The 21,617-nt window shown below is 46.6% G+C and overlaps 1 protein-coding gene across 6 annotated transcripts in view; it reads left to right on the top strand.

Annotated features, from left to right (window-relative positions):
• Window positions 1-21,617, top strand: part of LPP (LIM domain containing preferred translocation partner in lipoma) — a 1,982,563-nt gene that overhangs the window by 1,150,952 nt on the left and 809,994 nt on the right. For all 6 annotated transcript variants that reach the window (XM_069617470.1, XM_069617468.1, XM_069617472.1 and 3 more), the window contains one exon: window positions 15,082-15,204. In XM_069617470.1, the coding sequence (XP_069473571.1) occupies window positions 15,082-15,204 (123 nt within the window). The remainder of the gene's footprint in view (window positions 1-15,081; window positions 15,205-21,617) is intronic.

Below are 21,617 nucleotides of genomic sequence, written 5' to 3'. Positions count from 1 at the left end.
CTCCTAGGCCAGTCTCCAGGTTTTCTTTCTCCTAGGACGACAAAGGAAAAGCGGCAATACCTATTCATGGACATTTCTCCCCCACCATTGATATATTGGGGTGGCATATATATTTTAGAACTCAACAGATATGAACATGCACATTTTTTTTAAATTAAGAGACAGGAACACATAAACTTGAGAAACACAGAATTTGATAGGCTATACGTAGGATATTTTAAGTTTGGAACTGAATTACTCTGGAGCGGCCCCCTCTGGTATTGCAGAGGACTCCTCCAGTTGCTGCAAAGTGTGCCTGGGATGGCAACACTTCAACTGGTTTACGTGGACCCACTTGTCTTCCCCCCTCTGCCAAACCGCCTTTGGGGATGCGGATCTTGTAGGCCACGGGGGAGATCTTGTCTATAATCTCAAAGGGTCCCTTCCATGTAGGCAAAAATTTTCGCTGTTTGGCCTGGTTCCTTTGGAAATAGTATAGATGGGCCCGATCACCCACCTTATATTCCTTCCGGGAAGTTTTCAGGTCATAGTGGGTTTTTATGCAATCAGCTGATCTTTCTAGATTCCGCTGAGCATAAGCAAACGCATGTTGGAGGTGTTTCCTTAAATTCTCCACATACTCATGAGTGCTGGAGGCATTTATCAGTGTCTGCTCTTGGGTCCTGTAGAGCAAATGCTGAGAAAGCACCATCTTGTGCCCAGTCATCAACTCGAATGGTGACATTTTGGTTGCAGATGAAGGGGTAGATCTGATGGCCATTAGGACCAGAGGTAATCGGATATCCCAACTTGGCCCAGAATCTGCCAAAACTTTTTTAATATGCTCACAATGGTTCGGTTGTATCTCTCCACTGCTCCAGAAGAAGCTGGCCTGTAAGCAATGTGTAACTTCCTCTTGACCCCCAGTATCTCCCACATCTTTGTCATTACTTCACTGGTGAAGTGGCTACCCCTGTCTGACTCAATCCTTTGAGGTAGACCAAAACGGGAAAAGATGTGGTTAATCATCAGGGCAGCTGCAGTTTCTGCCTTGCAGTTTGGGGCTGGGAGACATTCCACCCACTTGGTAAACAAGCATGTAACGGTCAACATGTACTTGTTTCCTCTAGACGAGCGAATCACAGGGCCTACAAAGTCGATTTGCAAATCTGACCATGGCAGTGTCATTCCCCTCTTTTGTAGAGGTGCCCAGTGTGTGGGAGATGATGGCTGAAATTGTGCACACACAAGACACCCCTTCAAGTATTGGTCGAGGTCCTGCCCCATGTGTGGCCAGTATGCAACCTCTCTTAAGATTTCCAGTGTTGTGTGAAACCCCCTATGACCGGCGGTGGCCGCATCATGGGCGTGACTTAACATCAGGCTTCGGAATGAGGTAGGAACCACCCACTGATCGTGGCCAGCTTTGGATTTCCTTACCAGCAAACCGTCTTGGATTCGGAACATTTTTGGACATTTCATCAACACTCTTAGGTCCTCTTTCCCAATGTAATCGGTATCCGTCAGGGGAAAGTTCTCAGGGTCCTCAAGGTGTTGGTAAAACTTACCAATAATTGGATCCCCCTTCTGAGCTGTAATCAAATCAGCATCAGGGGTCTCCTTGCTCCATTGGGCAGTTGAAAGATCATTGTGAGCATTTGTCTGGGACCTAGTGATAGCAGTGACCTGGATTTCCCCCCAACAGAGACTCTATTTCGATTACATCCCCTTGGATGGCCCCGGTTTTGGCCAGCTGATCAGCTAAGTCATTTCCAGTTTTGTCTGGTCCCTCTACTTTGGAATGACCCTTGATCTTTTTCCAGTAGATGGTCATCCCCTTCGAGGTGACCAGATCATCAATGTTTTGGATTAACTTCCCATGTTTCAGGGGTTTGTTATTAGCACATGACATGCCTCTGGTTTTCCAATTAACCAGGTGCTCCACGAACCCGTTCCATACATAATCCGAATCGGTGATTATGACCAGTTCGTGGAGTTGATGTTGGACAGCAGTGAGAATGGCCTGATGCACAGCCATCAATTCTGCCACCTGACTACTTCGGGGACCAATTTTGTATCCGGCGGAGGGTTCTGGGAACTCCTTCACCCATGCATTCCCTATGCCAGCCGCCAGTTCTTTCTCCCTGTTGTTGTCAACATGGTAAGAGCATCCATCCACATAGACAGTGGGCATTCCCTCACACTTGTCCTCTTCAAAGACTTTGTGTGGGGAATTAAGGTATGCCTCCATGTTGTCCTTGATTTTTAGACTTTCGTCCTTGAGACAGTTTTCTCTGGCACAATCATGCAAGTCAGCCAGACCTTGCGCGAGGGGACTCTTCTTGTGTTGGCCATATCTGACCTCCACAGGAAAGCCTTGCATTGACAGAATCCAGGAAGTAATTCGGGAATTACTTACATTTCCGGCCCGGATTCTGTCACTTTGGAGATATTGAAGAGGCTGGTGTGGAGTCTCCACGATGATGTGTTCCCCCTGGATAAAAGGGCGGTAATTCTTCAATGCCCACACCTTTGCCAGGAGTGCCTTCTCACAATCGTTGAATTTTTCCTCCACAGAGGATAAAGTTTTGCTCGCATAGGAGATTACTTTATTGACCTTGTCATGCTTTTGGTATAATACTGCCGTCAAGCACGTATTAGAGAACCCTGTCTCCAGGAAGAACTCCTTGTTTCTGACAGGGTAAGCTAGGCAGGGCGCTTGTGAGAGGCTTCTTTTGAGTTGTCTTACTGCCTCAGCCTCTTCTGGACCCCATTCCCACTTGACCCCCCCCTTCAGGAGATGAATCAGGGGTCTGGTGATCTCTGCGTAGCCCTCAATGAACTTCCTGCTGTAATTAGTCAGTCCAAGGAGGCTCCTTAGTTCCCGCAGAGGTGTGGGGTCTTTCAGTTTCTGAAGTGCTTCCACTTTCTTTTCCTGGGGAGAGAGACCCTGAGGAGTAATCTCATGCCCCAAGAAATTAACACTGGTTCTACACCACTGTGCTTTCTGAAAGGAAAGTTTTGCTCCGGCGGCCCTCAACTGGGTCAGAACATAACGGAGCTCCGCTATGTGTTCCTCCACAGATGAACTTTTGATGAGGACATCATCTACATAAGCCAGGTTACCCCTCGCACCCAGGTCGGGCATGGCCTTGTGTAGGAAAATGTTGACTTCATTGCCGGAGTTGAGGTATCCGAAGGGAGTCCGGGTCCATGTGTACTGCTGGCCCCCAAAGGTAAAAGCCAGCTTGTATTGGTCCTCCCTACTGACAGGCACAGTCCAGTATCCATTGGTCAGGTCTATTGCAGTGAATACCTGTGACCCCTGGATCTGGGCCAGCCCTTGGTCAATGTAGGGCAGAGGCCATCGGGAAGTATGGACCCGTTTGTTGAGCTCCCTGAGGTCGGCGCAGAGTCTCCACTGGCCGTTCGGCTTCAGTATTCCCAGCACCGGATTATTGAAGGTGCTGTGTATTGGACAAATTATCCCCCGGGACTCAAGGTTCTTAATTATTTCAGTAAGGGACTCCATGGATGCGAGAGGCAAACGATATTGCTTCACAAACACTGGAGTCATTCCAGGGTCCGTGGGAATAATTGTTGTGTAGATGTCGGTGCGACCACAGTCATGAGTCTACCGCAAAGAGATCTTGGAAATCCAAGAAAACTTGTTTCAACTTTTGCTTTTGTTCCAGAGTCCCACAGGCATCAGCTAGGTTGACTCTCTCTTCCACCATCTGCCTGAAGCCTGGAAAGACTTCGGGTTTGGCTATCTCAGCGGCCTCCTCCAGCTGGGTGGAGAAATCCCTGGTCAGAGCGCTGATTTGGACTGGAGGCCCCAGGTGGGAAAGGCAGCCTTCATGAACCTGGAAAATCACCTCATCCCTTCTGAAGTCACAAGTCACATCCTCCTTACCATAAGGGCAGGAAGTGTACACCAGGAAGGTCCCCCCTTGCCGGGTAAACATCCTGTCTGGTGTTGTATTGTCCTCACTGTCACTGTCAAAACAGTCCTTGGGGATTGGTCCTAACAGTTCATTTCCTAGATCAATGGAAAAATGTCGGTCATCAACCGCCATTCCAATAATGGTGCCTGGGCTACAGTAATACTCTTTAAGTCGCTGTTATCCACCTCTATTGGAATGGTGTCATGTTCTATGTTGACTAATGGAGTTGGGTTTACCCCCAACCCTTGCTGTTGGAGAGAAGCGTTTAGATGTATGTAAGCATCAGGGTTTTGCAATTTTTGTCCTCTTTTAACTTTCACTTCCAGGGAGAATTGTCGGGTCCTTTCTGGATTGGTGAGTTCCTCTTTGATCTGAATTTCAACTGCATAAGGTAACAATTGAGCTGACCTAAATGCTTTTTCTGGAACATCAAAGCCCATGGGATTATCCGCTAATCGGGACCAAGCTTTGAAGTTTATTAGGTCCAAACTAATGGCAACGCGATTGAGAATGGCACTGCCTAAGTAAAAGGCGGCAGTGACGTCTCGCACGACCCAACAATTATGGACTATGCTCTTGTTGCCAATGGAGATTTTGAGCATACACCTGCTTGGCAGGTGATGTTTGGAATTAGGTGCTTCCAGGTCAATTTCCCATTTGTCTATCAGTTTGAATTTGGGAATGGCTGGATCTTTTGGGAGTTGGCGGAACATGGCTTCGCTGATGAAGCTCTTACCGTTGTTCACACACACTCGAGCGAGAACAGAGTCCTTCCCATCATTTAACTGAACAGGGATGAACTGCTCTCCAATTTGCTGAATATCCGCCAGGCTCTGAGCTGATTTCACATCTTTCTGCACTATAGGAGTGGGAGTTTCTGATTGTGGATTAGTAAAGAATTTCAGGGTGTTTCCTTCCAGTGTGGAATACCACCTTAAACTGGAAGGAAGGTTGATTTTCAGAAATAGAGAGGACCCCCCTTCACCAGTCTGTTGTCCTACTGCTATTACTGTCACGTCTGGAATTTGGTTGTTCTGGAAGTGAAATTCTACTTGGTCAGATTTTTGTTCAACCATGTGGCAGGTGCCGTTTAAACTAACATGGTTGACACTCTGTTTTAATTTTATTGGTCGGCTAGTCTGGGTCCGGAGGACCTTGTTTACACAATCTATTAGGGGTGACAACCTTCTCAGGAGGTCATTACCTAGTAAACAAGGGGTGCCCTCTGGAGTCACTACTATGACCGGCTGTTTCACCTTGTGTCGCCCAATTTTGATGTCCAAATCTGCAGTCCCCTCAACAGGAATTTCCTTCCCGTCAAAGTTCTGCAGTTGTCCAGGAAGAGAGGTGAGAGGAATACGGTAATTCTCCCCCCTTCCTGCATTTAGTTCCTCAAAGGCCCTTTTGGACAGAAGGGTGGCTTGGGATCCAGTGTCCACCAGTGCCAAAATTGTACCTTGCCCCTGTACTTGTACCGGGGCATAGTATCTTCCCTCCTTCTCCTCAAGGGGGCACAGATAATGCACATTTTTGGACAACTGGTGGGCTAACTTTCTGGTTTTGGACATGGCGAGAGAAGAGATTTGGGCAGAATTCTGTGGAGAGCCTTGGGAATCTGAAAGAAAAAGTTGGCAACTGGAGATCAGAGCCATTGTGGGTTCCCCTGGTTCCGGTTCTGGGCTGCCCCCCCCCTTCTTGGAGGCAGTCACCAGGATGGGTTTGAACCAGGGGATTTCGGTATTGTGGGTTCTGGGATGAGATGATGGGCGGCGGTAGCTCAGTCTCCATATCTCCCCAGTCTGGATTGGAATCCCTTGGGACCCATTTTTCCTTGGGAGGAGTTCCCCCATCTCTGAAGGAGAAGGTCCTTTCCCCAGGATCCTCTGAGGATCCCTCTCCCTCAAAGTGGAAGACCTGTATCTCCTCCACAAAGTGGGTCTGTTTGGGTCCTTTGTTTCTCCTACCCCCCCTCTGCTCCTTGGGAGGCAGGCTTTCAGGGGTAGGAGATTTTGTTTCCGGTTCCTGGTTTTCTAGGAGCTGTTTACAAGTTGGGAAGGAAGCTTCCTCCAAGGCTTTACACCCCCCTTCCCCTTGTGCCTCCTCCCTGGGAACCGGTGTGTTATCGGGGTGCTGCCCCCGTCATTGTTCTGGAGCACCAGGTCCAGAGTTTGGGGCATTCTGCGGTGGCCTGCTCATCTGAGGGTTCTGTTGAGCCCTCAGTATGTGATCCAGATCCCGTGCCATATTTTGGACCTGGCGCTCTAACTGGTAAACCCCCTCAGGCTGATACGGGGCTCTATTTTCTCCCCTGGGCTGATCCCGGGAAGGGTAGCTATCCCTTCTCTGGTAGTACCCCTGGTTGGGAAGATTTTGGTACCCCTCCACCCTTGGCCTCCCCTCTCCCGGATTAGGTTGTCTGGGCTCAGGGAATTGGGGAAAGAAGGATGGATGATTTTGGGGCTGGAAATTGGGCGGATACCTGGGGAAAAAGTTCTGCCCAGGATTTGGAGAATTTCTGCCCTTCTGTGGGAAGTTGGGAGGGAAGTTCCCTGGGTTAGGTGCTTGGCCGGATCTCCCCCCCCTTTGGCTGGAGGAGGCCACACATAACCCAGGATTGGTCGGTTTCCCTTATAGCGGGGACTTACATAGTCAGGGGAGCGGGGGACCCCATTTGTGGGACTACCTCCTCGACTCCCTGTCTGTGACTGGCCCGAGGGCCTTCTGGGCTGTGAATTATTAGGTGCAGGTAGGTTTTTAGGCCCCCCCCCATCTCCAAATCCAAAACGGGGGTGACCTTTACCTCTTCCACCTTGGCAGCAGCAGGGGTGCTGTTGGTTTTGGGATTTTTCTGGGTATTGCTTTTATTTTCTATGGGCTTCTGCACCTCATAGATCCGGGTAGCCTGTTCAATGACCCAGTCTAAAGATCTTTTCTCATGAAAATCTCTCACGAGCTGGGTCATTATATATTTGGGCAAGGCATGGAAAAATGTATTGACAAATTCTCTGCTGTCTGTGCGCACCCTTCTGGTGGTCTGCGCAAAGGCACGTTTCAGTTCTTGCACGAATTCTTGTGGGGCCTGATCCTCCCCACATTGCAAATTGTAGGCTGCCTTGCGAGCCTCTTCAGGATTTCTGTGAACAGAAAAATGTTTCAAGATGGCCGCCTTATAGGTGGACCATCTTAAATGATTTTGGTCCTCCAGCCCCGCAAAGAAACTGGAGTATTCTGGTGAGAAGGTCCACTTTACATATTCAATACAGCTTTGGCTGTCCTTCAAATGGAAAGTCTCCATCATTTGCTCGTAAAGCTCCAAATGTTTCAAACAGAATACTTGGCGTTCTTGCGATAAGTCGTGATGACATTCCTTATTGCCTTTACTTGCTTCAATGGGTCTGACTCAGAGGCACTGCTCCCAGAGGTTCCTGTCTGATCTTCAAGGTTTTCCTGGATTCTGCGAGCCTGGGATTGGCTGGCAGAATGTGGGGACCTGGTCTCCTGTGTCCTGCGCCGTTCAGAGGAGTCTTCAGATTCCTCCTTGCTGCCAGGATTTGATGGGTACCCCCCCCCCCCACTGACCTAACTGGGCAGAAGTTTTCAGGATGTCCTTAATGGGCCTATTCTCCTGGGGTTCCCCACTAAATTGCACTGTGCTTGGGTGCCCATACCCGGATGCCCGCCCATGCATTCCTGGGAGGTACTGGCCTATGAACCCCATGCTTCTGGCTGGATAGTAATCTGCCATCCCTGTGGCCCGGTGCTCATGTGCGCCAGGGGACATGGGGGTGGCAGAGTCCAGGGACTGAGAGAGATAAAGGCCTCTTGTACTAGGGCTCCTGAGGTTATGCTCAGGAGTTTCCCTTTCCCAGCGAACCTGGTCTCTATCCACCCCTGCTCCCTGTTGCAATGGTACTAGGCCTCTGGTACTAGGGCTCCTGAGGTTATGCTCAGGAGTTTCCCTTTCCCAGCGAACCTGGTCTCTATCCACCCCTGCTCCCTGTTGCAATGCAATGCTGCGCCTTCAGTTCCTCAGTTAAGGCCTTACTAGAATATATCAGTCTCTCCTGCATTGCTACCTGTTGTTGGAGCCTATCATTGTGCTGGCAGAGAGCCTCATTCTCTCTCTGCGTTTCCTGATTGGTCCTGGAGCACTGGGCCAGTCTTTGCTGCAGGAGGGTTACCGCCTGAGTCCCATCCCTACTGGCCTTCTCCTGTCTTGCCAGAGCCTCCTCCACCCTCCTGGTGTGCTCTAGCAAGTCCTGGTGTTCTTTTTGGAGGTCACCAGGTGATTTTCTTCCATTTTTCTTTTTAAGTGGCAGACTTCCTGGCCTAAGGTGTCCCTTTCCTGACTAAGAGTCTGCATCTGTACCATCAGGTCGCCCCTCTGCCTTTGGAAGGCACCAGCTTTCTGGCGCTCCTGATCAAACTCTGCCTGGGTATCCAGGTCTTTCAGGATCAGTTTATTGCTCTCCTCTTTCTCTCTGTCTAGTCGGATTTGCAGGGTGGCTACCTGCTCTCTGCATGCCCTGTTGAAATTGATCTGTTGCTCCAGCTTTTTCTGGCTCTGCAGTAGGGAGTCCAAACTGTCTTGGCGTTCCGTCTGCAACGCCAGAATTCTGGTATCCTGGTCAGCTTTTTCCTGTTGCAGTATATCCATGTCCTCTTTTATTTTAATGATATACTGCCTACTATCATTTTCTGACTCCTGGCTCCTCTGCAGCCTCTGCTCAGAAGAGTCCAGATCAGATTGGGCCTTCTGTAATGCCAGCAGTTGCCTACTCGCCAGATCTTGGCCTTCAGCACATTTGTCCTGCATGGCTCCCATATGTAAATATAAATATGCCGTTACCCTGGCAATCTTGTTGTGCTCATCCTTGGCCTTAGGGGACATATATAGTTCACTCAGGGCCACATGTAAGGGACCCTGGTCTCTCCATATATCTGACCCTGTTTCAGTGATCTGGGGTGCGATTGCCTGCAACCAGACCGTCTGGTCCTGATGAGTCCACTCACCTCTCACAAATAGCTTATGTAAGAAGTGCTCTCTGGCTATTTTCATATCTACCAAGGTCGTCATTCTGGAATTCGAGTTCCGTCCTGACTTACAGAAGTTTGTATTTTATTTTTGCAAAACACCTTTTCCTTAGAGCGTTCCTTTGAGGAGTGCTTTACAGCGTAACACAGTGTGGTGATCCAACCGGATGTATGTCTCCTGTCAGTTAGCACACTGTATTAATCTGCACAAGTGATAGATCTAACCCAAACATCCGGCTCGAGCCCCCAATTTGTAAGAGGATTCAATCCAGCACTACAGCTAAGTCAATGCCTAGTCTGGGATTCTGAATGGAAACCCTTATTGATATATCTTTATGACCAGTTCATGAGTTCTCGATGACTACCCCTATATAACACCCCTTTCTTGGAACCCCCACTGAGCCAAGAAGTAGTTCTGTTTTGCAAGTTTAAACGGTTTATTTGAGAATGTAAACAATATATATATCACACTTTATAATAAATTAATAATTAATATCACACTTCAGAACATGAGCAGTTAACAACAATGGGTAATGTTCTACTAATAAACTGATTTGATTACCCAGGAGTAGTATAAAGGATGAGGTAGCACGCTTGGGAATAGGAACAGAAGAATAAGGTGGTAGAGAATGCTTTATCTAGTTTCAGATGGATCCAATGTTGAATGAAAATGCAATACAGAAAATACTCAATATGATTTCAACAAAACAATGTAATCACTTTTCTCTGGCAATCCACTCCCCCTCCCCCTTATGCAATGTAAGGAAATGAAGAGGAGAGCACACAGTTCTTAGAAATGCAATCAAATTTAATTCAGTTCACCCCAGCAAGCTTATACAACAATAGGAGTTTTGAAACACAGGCAAAATGCTTTGAATATGGTGACAATGCAGCGAGAAATATGCTGAAAATACTTTTAATTCCCTTCAGGAGGTTCAGGGTGAGTGGTATCTAGTTAATGAGTTCAGGCTCACTTTAGCAATGATTCAGAGATGGTGATTAAGAGGCAAACAAATTTTTAGCAAGGAAAGAGATGACTGCTGATGGTTACACGTGGCTGGATTTTTAACCAAATCGCGGTAAAATTCGCAAGTGCGTGAATCGTGATTACGGCGAAAGTATAAGGAGTAGCAAGTCGGTTGAAAAGCTGAGATTCTAAGCTTTCAGAGGAAAGTTAAACCAAGTTCCTAGCCCAAACGGTTCCAGAGATACGGACGATTAAATAAAGGTAGATTTTTAGTTGAAAGCGCAGTTTACAGCTTGCAGCTAGAAAATGACAGGTGACAGTTCTACTTAGGTTAAATAGATTGAATTATATTATATTAAACTAAGGGATATGTTCTGAGTTTTGCTGAGTACTCACAAGAGATTTTGGACAGGAAGGCGACTTTGTCACGGATCCGGTCACTGCGCACAGCACTTCACAGCGATCTGGTCTCCGGTTCCGAGTACAGCTCTGCTTTCTGGGTCACCAGCACTGCTTCTGGATCTTGGGTTCTGCTGGTCTGGTCTAGCACCGGTCTGCACGGCTCCTGGTCCCGCTTTCTCCGGACACAGCGCTGATCTGCACGGCTCCTGGACACTGCTACCGGTCCCGGCAATGTTCTAGGCAGGGAATTCAAACAGCTCGCCCGGCTGTTGATAGTCTGCAAATGATTTTTTGGCCTGCTGACAAATACTTTTGCTTGCAGTGGGCCTTCTTGGTTCAAAGTTCTGTAGTCTCTGTTTAGCTTGGAAGTCTAAGTGTAGGATCTCTGGATGTGAAGTCGTCGGTCAGCATGCTCCGCAGCAAATGGAATTGAATGTCTCTACCTGTCCCAGCAGTCTCTTTTTATGTGTTTTGAAAGTGGGTGGAGAGGCTAGCTTTCTAGGCCCAACCCCTTCAGAGTTCTGATAGGTTGGAGAATTATTTGCGTTCTCACTGGAGAACAGGATTGTGTGTCAGAATGATGTCATTTAATGGCTTGCAGAAAGGACACTCCCCTGTCAAATTACACACAAATCTATATTTGACCTAAAGACATATTTCACAGATACACAGTGGTTTGAAATTACATGCACCCATCACGGATCACATGAGGTATACTCTGTTCAAACTCTGATGTTTCTAAGAGCTCGCATTCAGAACTGGCAACATTTTGCGTTTTTTAACTGGTTTTGCAACATTGGTTTTTCATTAAAAATTATACACATATACACGGCCTGTCCATACATACTCCAGTAAATTCCCATGTCTATAGCTTAAACACAGAGTCTGTGGTGTCAATAAATAGCGGGGTTTTGCCCCAGAACATCACACAAATTCCCAGCGCGTCTTAAAACGTGCACCGAAAAATTACAAGAATTATGGTATCATTTAAATAATTTTGACAAGTCCGCACTGTGAGTTATACATCTTTTAGAATCATATTCTGGCCAACAGGGGTGTGTCTTTTCAGGTCACATGGTATAGAAACCAGTTCATCCAGTTTCTGCCAAGCTCAGAGACCCTGCCCCTCCCAGCTTCTGCCAAGAGGAAGCTGTTTTACGGTCCCCCCAATAAACCATCTGCCTGAGTCAAGGCAGGGCTTTGTTCAAAAGGAAGCCATTTACGACCACCCTAATAAACCATCTGCCTGGGCCCTTTCTTTAGTTTCTTGCAATCCCCTGTTAATTCAATCAGAGTGTGTGTGACCTCCTTTTGGCAGGAGCAACAGAATGCAGCCAGGCCTTGGAATGCATTTGTTGGGCAAGCCCCCACTCCTGTCGGGGGTAGCTGTCTGGCAGAATTCCAGTTTCCTTAAGCCAGGTTTCAGGTAAAATGTCACTTTTTGTTCCCCAGTTTAAGTCAAGACAATTTTTACATATGCAGCTAGAATGCTGATTCTAAGTTCAAAACTATGACATTTTAACAGTTACAAACTATGTGACACTCAAAAGTAGGTCACTCAGTTAATTTAAACATTTTCGATTTTTGGTAGTTTTAAATCCAGTTTCAGTTAGGCTGCTGTAGACCTGCAGAGCTCAGCCAGTCTTGTTATGAACATTGTTTTGGGGCTCTTCAACTTCCCAGATTTAGTATGCACACATACTTCATTCTGCCAGATGTCTGCTGGTGTTCAGTGAGATTTTTGGATGTGTTGCAATGTTTGAAAATAGGCATTTTGAGCTGGCATTCAGAGAAACCAAAGGTAATTTTAAAGTGCGTTTTTTCCTTTGGCACACATTTCACTCATGGCACCCCGGCCCATCCTGCTCGCACTGGTGGGTGGCAAGTTAGGCAACCATTTAAGTGTGCACAAACTGTGTGGTTCTCCTGGATTTTGGCGCACATGTGGGCTTTTTGGCCATCTTGGATTTTCTAAGCCCACAGCACCAAATGTTGCAGCATGATAGCTCAAACGTGGGTCAGGACACCCAACAATTCTACATATAGGTTGAAGAGGAGTGAAGACTGGAAGAATCCTTGTGTGACCATGTTCTTGACTGGGGGTGGATCGATAGGGCCTAAATTAACTATTTTATCCAAACTAATTGAATAGTGCTAATCACATAGTATGGTATGGTAAGAAGACTGATAAAGTGCAAGCAATTTCCTTCAAAGGGCACCATGACGCTGAAAAAGAAAACCCAAGCCATATTGCCTAAAACCTAACAGGACAAGTTGGCCCTAATGAGGGAATAGGAACATCTTAAGTTTATCTGAATTCTACATGATGATCGTTAAGCAGAAAACCAGTTGGTAAAGAATTCTATAACTTGGCATCCTGGAGTGAGCAAGCTCGGCCACCCAACCGTACTAGTCTGAATCTTGTGTAAAAAGGCATGGTATCGAAGTAAAACACACAAGTGACCACAGTTCACAGTGTTTATTGAACTTTCTGATGGGTGTGATACACTTGTCTAAACCTAAATCTAAGATCGGAGCAAGCTACGACCATCAAATAATAAAGAATGCAGTCCTAGTGGAGTCTTGTCAAAATAAAAGGGCCTGTAGTAAAAAACCTATTGCCAATCCTTATCGCTAATTTACAAATAGTGTGGGGGAATGTAAATGAAAAAGAAAGTGTTCACAAAATGATAAGTCGGGATGTTGATGCTGTTGGCCTCGCTTCCCCACATTTTCAACACAGGGCAAGGCGGTTCACATGAACCAAGCACACATTCTGGCTTCCTTAGCTCGAGGATACCGTTACAATTCCAGAATCAGGGCCTTCTATGCTCAAGTCTCTTTCCCATCAAAGTCTCTTGATTCGGAGGGCCTGATGTACAAAACAAAAAATAGAAAGTTCTTTTCTTCTTAGAATTATCTGATTTTGGGGGTGTCTCCCTGGATCCCCAGTAGCCGGGCTCAGATCCCTTCTTCACATTCAATTAGTCTCCCTCAGCCGGGCTCGGACCAATTGCAGTTCACTTTATACTTATGGAAGACGTTTGATTGTGCACAGGGTCGCAGGACCACTTCGATACAAAGTTCCTTCTTTACCATGCAGTTGCCATTCAGTTGGATACCTTACAGAGACTTTAGAATGAGCACCGACGTGTCGCCAGACCACTCTGTACGCGGTATCTTATTTGGCTTTTTCAAAGTACATTCACTCCTTTAGTTTCAACTTATTGGCGCCTCTCATCACATGCACTTCAAACACTGTCCTTTGTGGATTTCTTCATACAAAGTTGCTGCTTGCAACCTTGGTTCAAACAAAAGCTGATTTCTTATCGGTTTCTCCGACTCACCGCCTGTGCTGCATTTACTGGCGTGGCTTTCTTGCAGGAGCCAATGACAGTACCACAGCGGCAATCTCTCCTCCTAGCCGGGGTTATCAACATGGGAGCGCCCTGGATACCTTTGATGCACAGTATAGGATAGATCAGCGTCGGTTCATGGTCTTGGGTTTCTCACTTTCCAAGGCTCGTAAAAGTAACGTTTTTTAGAGGTCACGGGCACTTCCCTCCTTGCAACCCTCTCCGGTCTCGCCGTCATTCTCCTTGGGCTGTATCGCCACCTTGGAACTGCAGCTTCCTCGTGTGCTTTTCCTCGCTCAGTGTGCTTTCGTGTTCCACCTTTTATCCGTGTGGGGAAGTGTGATGGGTGTCAGGTGTGTGTGTAATGAGTAATTGCCTGACCTTGCCTGACCAGGGTGTTGGGACATAATCAGGTATACAGCTTTGGTGTTAGTCTGTTGCTCACAATGAGCTGTCCGTGAGAAGGTGTTCGTGTCGGGAAAGTGGGATGGAGGTTTGAGCTTTTTGGTATCTTACCTGGTGGATGGCGAAAAAGTGTTGCAGGAGAGGGGATACAGTGTCTCACCCTTCGGTGTCCCATTTCCACTCCCTGAAGACCCCTCATCCAGCCGATCCTCTCGCACTGGTCCACCCACTGGAACTGGATTCAACAGCGATGGCCGTGTCCTGGCCACCTGGGTGACAGATTTCTAGGGACTAGCAGGTGAGACACCTTCAGGTTTCTCACACTAGGCACAACAATACGTCCTGTCAATGCCCCAGAGCTCGAGTGGGTGAATATTTACAAAATCTATAACTAAAAAAGACGAGTGAAATTAACTTTAAATTTAATGTGTTATTTCACTGGGAGCCAGTGAAGCGAGTCCAAGGCTGGCGAGACGTGCTTTTTTTTCCTTGTAACCACATTTTATACCATTTGCAATTTATTGTGCAGCAATTTAGGTAGCCCGGAAAAGAGAAAATTGCAAACATCCAACTGACTGGCCAAAAACACATTTACCAATTGAATTCTGTTGGGTGGGGGGACAAAATAATAAAACAATCTCTTCACGAAGCATAAGAAATGGGAAACCAATGTCTTCGGGTTCAACTATACTCCTAAATACCTCACTTTCTGGGCAAGAACTGGCCAGTCACGAAGAACTTTGGGGAAAGTTAATCAAGCCAGGATTGTGCAGTGCATCCATAGACTGACCTGTTCGCAGCAGTTCTTAAGACATTCAATCGGTTTACTATTTGAATGATCTGAAAGTTGGAAGCAATAATTAGATTAAGTAAATTTAATAGTTTAGCAAGACTGCTGGCATTGCTTACATTGTGTCTAATATGTTCATATTGCACATATGGAAAATGAATTCTAGAGATTGCTTAACAGTTTATCGCCTCTCCTTCCTAGGTCAACCCTGGTGCCAAGACAATAGCAGAGCGACGTTCGAGCCTGGATGCAGAGATAGACTCCTTGACCAGTATTCTGGCTGATTTGGAAAGCAGCTCTCCATACAAGCCTCGGAATCCACAGGTGGGAATGAACGCCAAATTGACCTTTTTTTCCTTGAATCCTGTTTTCCTAGCAGTGCTGTACTCTAAATGTTGATTTTCTATCCTTGCGTTCCCTTTTCTCCACTTAAGTTTACTTTCCATCCTATGGGCATTTCGGCTGTCCTGTGTTCCTCAAGAGATTTGTGTCCCCCATTTATGTTTTTGAGAATGAGTCATTTCTGACTTTTATGAACTGAGGTGAGCTTGGTAGATTTAATGGTTACTCAAACATGGATGTGAAGTCACTGTGCGTCCATGTTATTACCAGGGCAACTCAGAAAGCAGTCTTGTAGGAAGACGCCTTTGTGTAACTAATGCCCTGTCTTTTGGCCCAGAATAACCTTGCCTTGTATGGTTGGAAAAGCTCTCAATTAGTTGGCCACCATGCACAAATAGATTTTTATAGTTTACAAACATGTTTTTTTTTTTTTTTTTTGCTCAGAAGCCGCAGGTGTATTTCCCATGAAGGAACTAGAATGTAAGAATAAAGATTTTGGCAGAGTCGGTGGGTGTGCACGGGATAGAAACAGACTCATACATTATAATTTAAGTGCTCGTTTCAATGCACCTTCTACACTATTTTACTTATAACAGGGATTTATTTCAGAATAAGAGTGCCGTAGCATAGGTCTACTTTTTGCAATGTAGGAGATCCTCCCCAAAACCTTTGATGCCCACAATGTTCTCCTGAGGCAATGGTCTTTCTCTGTCCTTCAGACTTGGTTCTCAAGTAAAGTATTGTGACACGGTCGACTAATGCTGCGAAATTAGATCTGTGTCAGCGGCCAGATAGGCCCTGGTGTTGGGTACAGCACTCAAGTGTTTGGAATGCAAGCCAAGCATTCCTCTCGCATGACAAATAAACAGCCACAATAGCTCGTCTGAAATTGCTGCAGATAGAAAAAATTTACATTTAGAAAACTATACATTGGATAAGTCATTTATTAGGTATAATTATCTTCGTGCATCCTTGTGGACTGACTGCCCTTCAAACAGTAATACAACTCTCACTCAAGAGAGTATTCATTTTCACAAAGCATGGAAGCCTAGGGCAGACCCTCAAGACCCTGTAGCAGGTGATTGAATATTTTGTGGTACCCTAAGCACTTTTGTACTCTACACAATAACTGGGCCTTCACAAACGTTACACCTTTCACAAGCTCAGGTTTCCTCCAGAGATTTTCTTTCACCACCTATTGCCTTGCTGATTCATGTGTTTTTCTGTTTTAGCAATAATGACCCTTTTTGCAGACCATATGCTGTTCAATGAGATAGGGCGCGTACCACTTGTGTTCAGCTCCGTTCTTTGTCTGATTTTGATTTATTGGTAGGTGCACAGTTAACAATACACTTAAACCCAAAATAAGTGTTCCTTTTGGTTTCTTTTATAATAATTCCCTGAAAAGATTGGTACATGGAGAGTCCATCCATTTGGTTCTTGTCTCTTGCATAGATTTCTATTTGAACAGTAATAATTTCTACTGGCCCATGTCTGACCTTGTACACACTGTGTTCAAACATACAGCGCAACCGGTTTATAGTGAACGTTGTTTGGTGGCATGTGGAACTTGTTCTCCTTTTTCTTTCTTTGAAAACAGCACAGTGAATCTAAAATATTTGTAAATGCTGTGGATTCATTTTGGAGGTGTTTGTCTCATAAATGGAGTATCAGTATATGTGGTAACATCCGAGGTCGAAGAGAGCGTGACTTATTGTAACAGAGTTCCACTAGTATTTTGACTATTTATAGTTACACTATTTTTAGAAACATGTTCACTGTTTTTAAATTGATCTTGCAATTGAAACATACTGCTTAATCTTAATAGAGAGACTCTTTGAAGCGTACCACTTGAATGCGTCTCCTGCTAAGCAGTAAAACAATGTGAAAGATCTCAAGTGTTGCTTTCTGGTTTCAATTAGGGGTGTTTGTAGTTTTAATTACACCAGAGGGGATTACCGAAGTTCCTGACTTCACGACATCACAATAGTAATAGGTTAATGAAATGTACCTTCTTTGGTTTTCAAATACACCCATGCGTAAAACATATTTCTGAGGCTTGTGGAATCTGCTTAGATCACATGCTGTGCATAGGCCGACATCTAGTGGAAGCTGCAGAGTATTAGTTGTTGTTTTGGAAACTCGAAAAGGGACATCGACAGGGCATGCCAGTAATACTATCCCTAGTGTGACGTCCACAGTACCCATGATCCCACACGTGTCGAGGTCTCTCAGATTGTTTTTTTCCGCCATTCTAGATGGACACGTATAGCGGAGTTTCTCTTTCAGCGTAAAGCCATTGACTTATTTCATTTATCGATAGTATTTCTTTCTATCCTTTTCTTCACCGACCTCCGAGACATCACGCCAGTGAAGACCGAGAAACTGCCAGTTGAAGGACTACCGCGATGGACCGTTCGTCCTTGGAAGGCTGCCCCGGGCCTCGGCCCAGACAGTAGGGAGTGAGAGTGGGGCGGTCATTGTAGGATGTATATACCCCCCCTTCCTACACTTTTTTCACCCAGCTGCCATAGTCTGTAATTATGGAAAATACCCCATTTAAATTCTGCCCCCAGTGTAATCGTAAATTCCTGTGGGTAGAAAAACATTTAGTCTGCAACTTGTCTCCCAAGAGACCACATCAAAACGTCTTGTTGCGTGTGTAGGCTCTTCAAGCCGAAGATGTTAAAGGACCGTTCTACAAAACGCTGGGCCCACAACGCCAGGCAGCTCAAGGCCATGGAGGTAGAAGGTGGCTTTAGTGATGACAGCAACGCCGCCTTTTTGGACGGCGAGGGTGACTGGGTAGCTCCAGCTACCCAAGCGCAGGCCCCCGACCCCGGAGGACAGGCCGGCTGCCATGTTGCGGCAACTATACCCGGCGGCGGAAGCGCTACAAAGACACACGCCACCTAACACATAAGCCTAGGTCGGGATTCGACACATGGGTCGAACGATCGACAACGTTCGACACCCAGGGAAAGGTCCACTGAGTCCTGATCCTCTGGGCATTCTCGCTCGAGATCGCCGCATGACAGGGCCCAAACGTCGAAAGACGGCAAGGGTGTCCCTCGTAAAACTCCCTCTGAGGGTCGACCGTCCGCGGACGAGGCCTCGGCCCTACCCGCACCCAAAAATCGACGCACAGCCTCAGATCAAGTAGTAGGCCCCAAAATGTTGTTCAAACACACCTCTGGGCCCCAGGGAGAGTGAAGACATCACAGGAAATTCTCTAAAACACCTCAAGGGGACAAAAGCCCTCTTAGGGATAAAACCCATCAGAAGGAAAAACCTAGAGAATCCAGGCCCATAGAGAAACCTAGAGAATCTAGGCATATATCTCATAAAGAAAAATCTAAATTAGTACCTCCTATAGATGAGGGCTTAGGCCTTTCCTCTCAGCCTTTGGTAATCCCAAGTTCTAAAGAATGGTCTTCACAAGACATAGACAGAGTGATGAGAAGAATTACCTTTGTGGCCAATTTTTACAAGAAGAACCCCGATTACTTTCAGAGTTTCCACTCCACTCCCCCCACCTCAGCTCCTTCTGGTTCACAAGCCTCTGCTCTCCCTACTCAACCCCCTTCTAAGAGGTCTTGTACAAATGTTCCATTACAGAGTACAGTCATAGAACTCTATGACCCAGAATCAGACCACAAAGATATCTCTTTTGTAGAGGCAGCTGACCCTCAATTTGGTGATGAGGCTACAACAGACCCTTATTATGGGGATGACGAGGACCAAGAGGCTGACCAAGAAGCCAATTTGTACTCTATAGTCCCCCCTCTTAACCAAGACACTCCAGTTGTCGATTATACTATTGATAAACGACGACTCCTTAATGAGGTGCTAGCGAAAGCGGCCGAGCACTTTCAGATTGACACCCGGGAGGATCAGGACTTTGCAGAACAAATCCTTGGACAAGAAAACAGTGGTGCAGTTTATCCCGCTACTAAAGTTGGCGTAGCGCAGAATACAACCATCTTTAGAAGCCCCCAACCTCACACGGGCTGGAAACCCATGTGTAGAGAAACTATTTAGACCCGCACCTTCACACCCATTATATATTAGAGGGCAGCTGAAGCCAGACTCATTAGTTGTGACTACAACTAGAAAAAGAGTGGGTACACCCCTTGCTTCCTCCAAGGCCCCATCCGACAAGGAAAGCAAAAAGATTTACGCCATGGGTAGAAAGGTTGCCTCCTCTGACGCTTATCAGACCCGAATAGCGAACAATGCAACACTTTTGGCCAGTTGCAACTGCCACAAGTGGGAAGAAATGTAGGCTTTACTTTAGCCTACCCCAGAGCCATGAAGTCTCAGCTAGCACAGGTGGCTGCAGATGGTAGGGCAGTGTCTAGCTGTCTTCTTAAGACCAACTTTGACGCAGCGGACAATGCCGGAAGAATCATTGCGCAGGGGACTGTTATTAAAAGGCATGGGTGGCTGGCTAGTCAGGGTTTAGACCAGAGACGCAGGCCACCCTAATAAACATGCCTATTGATCCCAATGTGCTCTTCGGTAAGGCCGTCGAAGACGCCCTTAAGACAGCAAAGGATGAGTATGACACACTTAAATCTTTGGGTCAACTCACCAACAAGCCTTTCCGGGCAGAGGGCTAATGGCAGTTTTTGCCGTTTTTGCGGCCAAAATTCTCAACAGGGATCCAAATGCAGTCCTGGACAGGGCTCCTCTTGGGGAATAATCAAGGTCAATCCTCCCAGGGCTATCCTAGAGGACAACGCAGAGGTTGTAGTCGAGGCAACCCTGCTTGAGGTTGCACACCACCTCAGAAGCAGTGACATTCCGCTTCAGGTGCCCTCCCATGCTTCTCCAGTAGGACGAAGCATTTCCAGCTTCACCCACGCATGGGAGGGATTCACCTCAGACAGATGGGTGCTGTCCACAGTAGCAGGCGGATACTTTATATAACTTGTCCAACGTCGCCACAACAGAAAATCCACTCAGAAGAACACCAGCATATCCTTCTCGAAGAAATAGCCACACTTCTATTAAAGGACGCCATCGAAGTAGTCCCGGCCAACAAGGTAAACAGGGATATTTATTCAACTTACTTCCTTGTGCCAAAGAAAGATGTAACAATGTGCCCAGTATTAGATTTGCACCCTGCAAACAAGTATGTCAAGCCACAAAGGTTCTGCATGACTACGCTACAAGAGGTAATCCCTCTACTAAAAAAGGAGATTTCATGGCAACACTGGACATGAAAGATGCTTATTTTCATATTTCAATGTTCCCAGTGCACAGAAGATTCTTGCGTTTCAAGATAGCGAACCAGCACTTCCAATTCAAGGTGCTGCCCTTCGGAATAGCCTCTGCTCCAAGGGTATTCACAAAATTACTGGCAGTGGTGGCAGCGCACCTGAGCAGGGAGGCAATCCCAGTATACCCTTACCTGGACGACTGGCTCATTACAGGACAATCCCCTCCTTAATTTGCAGACAAAACATTCAGAGAACAATCAGCCTTCCCTTTAAATTGGGCATCTCCATCAATGAGAAAAAGTCAAGCCTAGTGCCAAGCACTTCAAAACAGTTCCTAGGAGCTGTCTTAAACACGGAAGGAGGGGTTGGTCTTTCCATCAGAGGAAAGAGTACAAAATGTGTTACTGCAAATACCACATTATCAGGCTGGGCACCAGATAAGGGTGCGCAAAGCTATGCGTTTGATAGGCATGATGGCATCTTGCATTTACCTGGTTCCTCGCGCGCCTGCGCTTGCGGCCCATGCAGGAGTGGTTGGCAAAACAGTGGTCTCGGGCATGTGGTCAGTGGGACGATCTAGTGGTCGTTTTGCCAACACTTGTACAAAATCTTCACTGGTGGACAAGGGAAAAATCTGACAAAAGGAAAACCCTTCTACGATCCAGAGGTACAGGCGGTTGTCACAACGGACGCCTCTCTAGCAGGGTAGAGGGCTCACTACCTTCACCACACAGCTCAGGGTCTGTGGTCCCGCACTGCAGCTCAGAATCGCATCAATCTACTGGAACTTCTGGCATTATTCAAAGCCCTTCAGGCATTCAAACCCCTTTGAACAAACCTTTCTGTGCAGATCCTAACAGACAGCATTACATGATGTTTTATATCAACAAACGGGGGGGGGGTACACGTTTTCCAAATCTGTCCAAACTTGCGCAGCAAATTTGGAAATGGGCACTCAAACGGAAGATGTTCCTGTCATCACAACATGTTCCGGGGGAACTCAACTCTCTAGCAGACTCATTGAGCAGAGATCCCCTACCAGAGGAACACGAGTGGCGTCCACACGAAGGAGTTGTAGAACACCTCTTCTCTCAATGGGGTTTCCCAACGATAGACTTATTCGCTGCAAGTGAAAACGGTCAATGCCCAGACTTCGTGCCCGGGTTCCCC

The sequence above is a fragment of the Ambystoma mexicanum genome, chromosome 10, assembly GCF_040938575.1.
Source record: "Ambystoma mexicanum isolate Mex_15411 chromosome 10, UKY_AmexF1_1, whole genome shotgun sequence".
Taxonomy (NCBI): domain Eukaryota; kingdom Metazoa; phylum Chordata; class Amphibia; order Caudata; family Ambystomatidae; genus Ambystoma; species Ambystoma mexicanum.
This window is presented reverse-complemented; position numbering and strand designations above follow the sequence as displayed.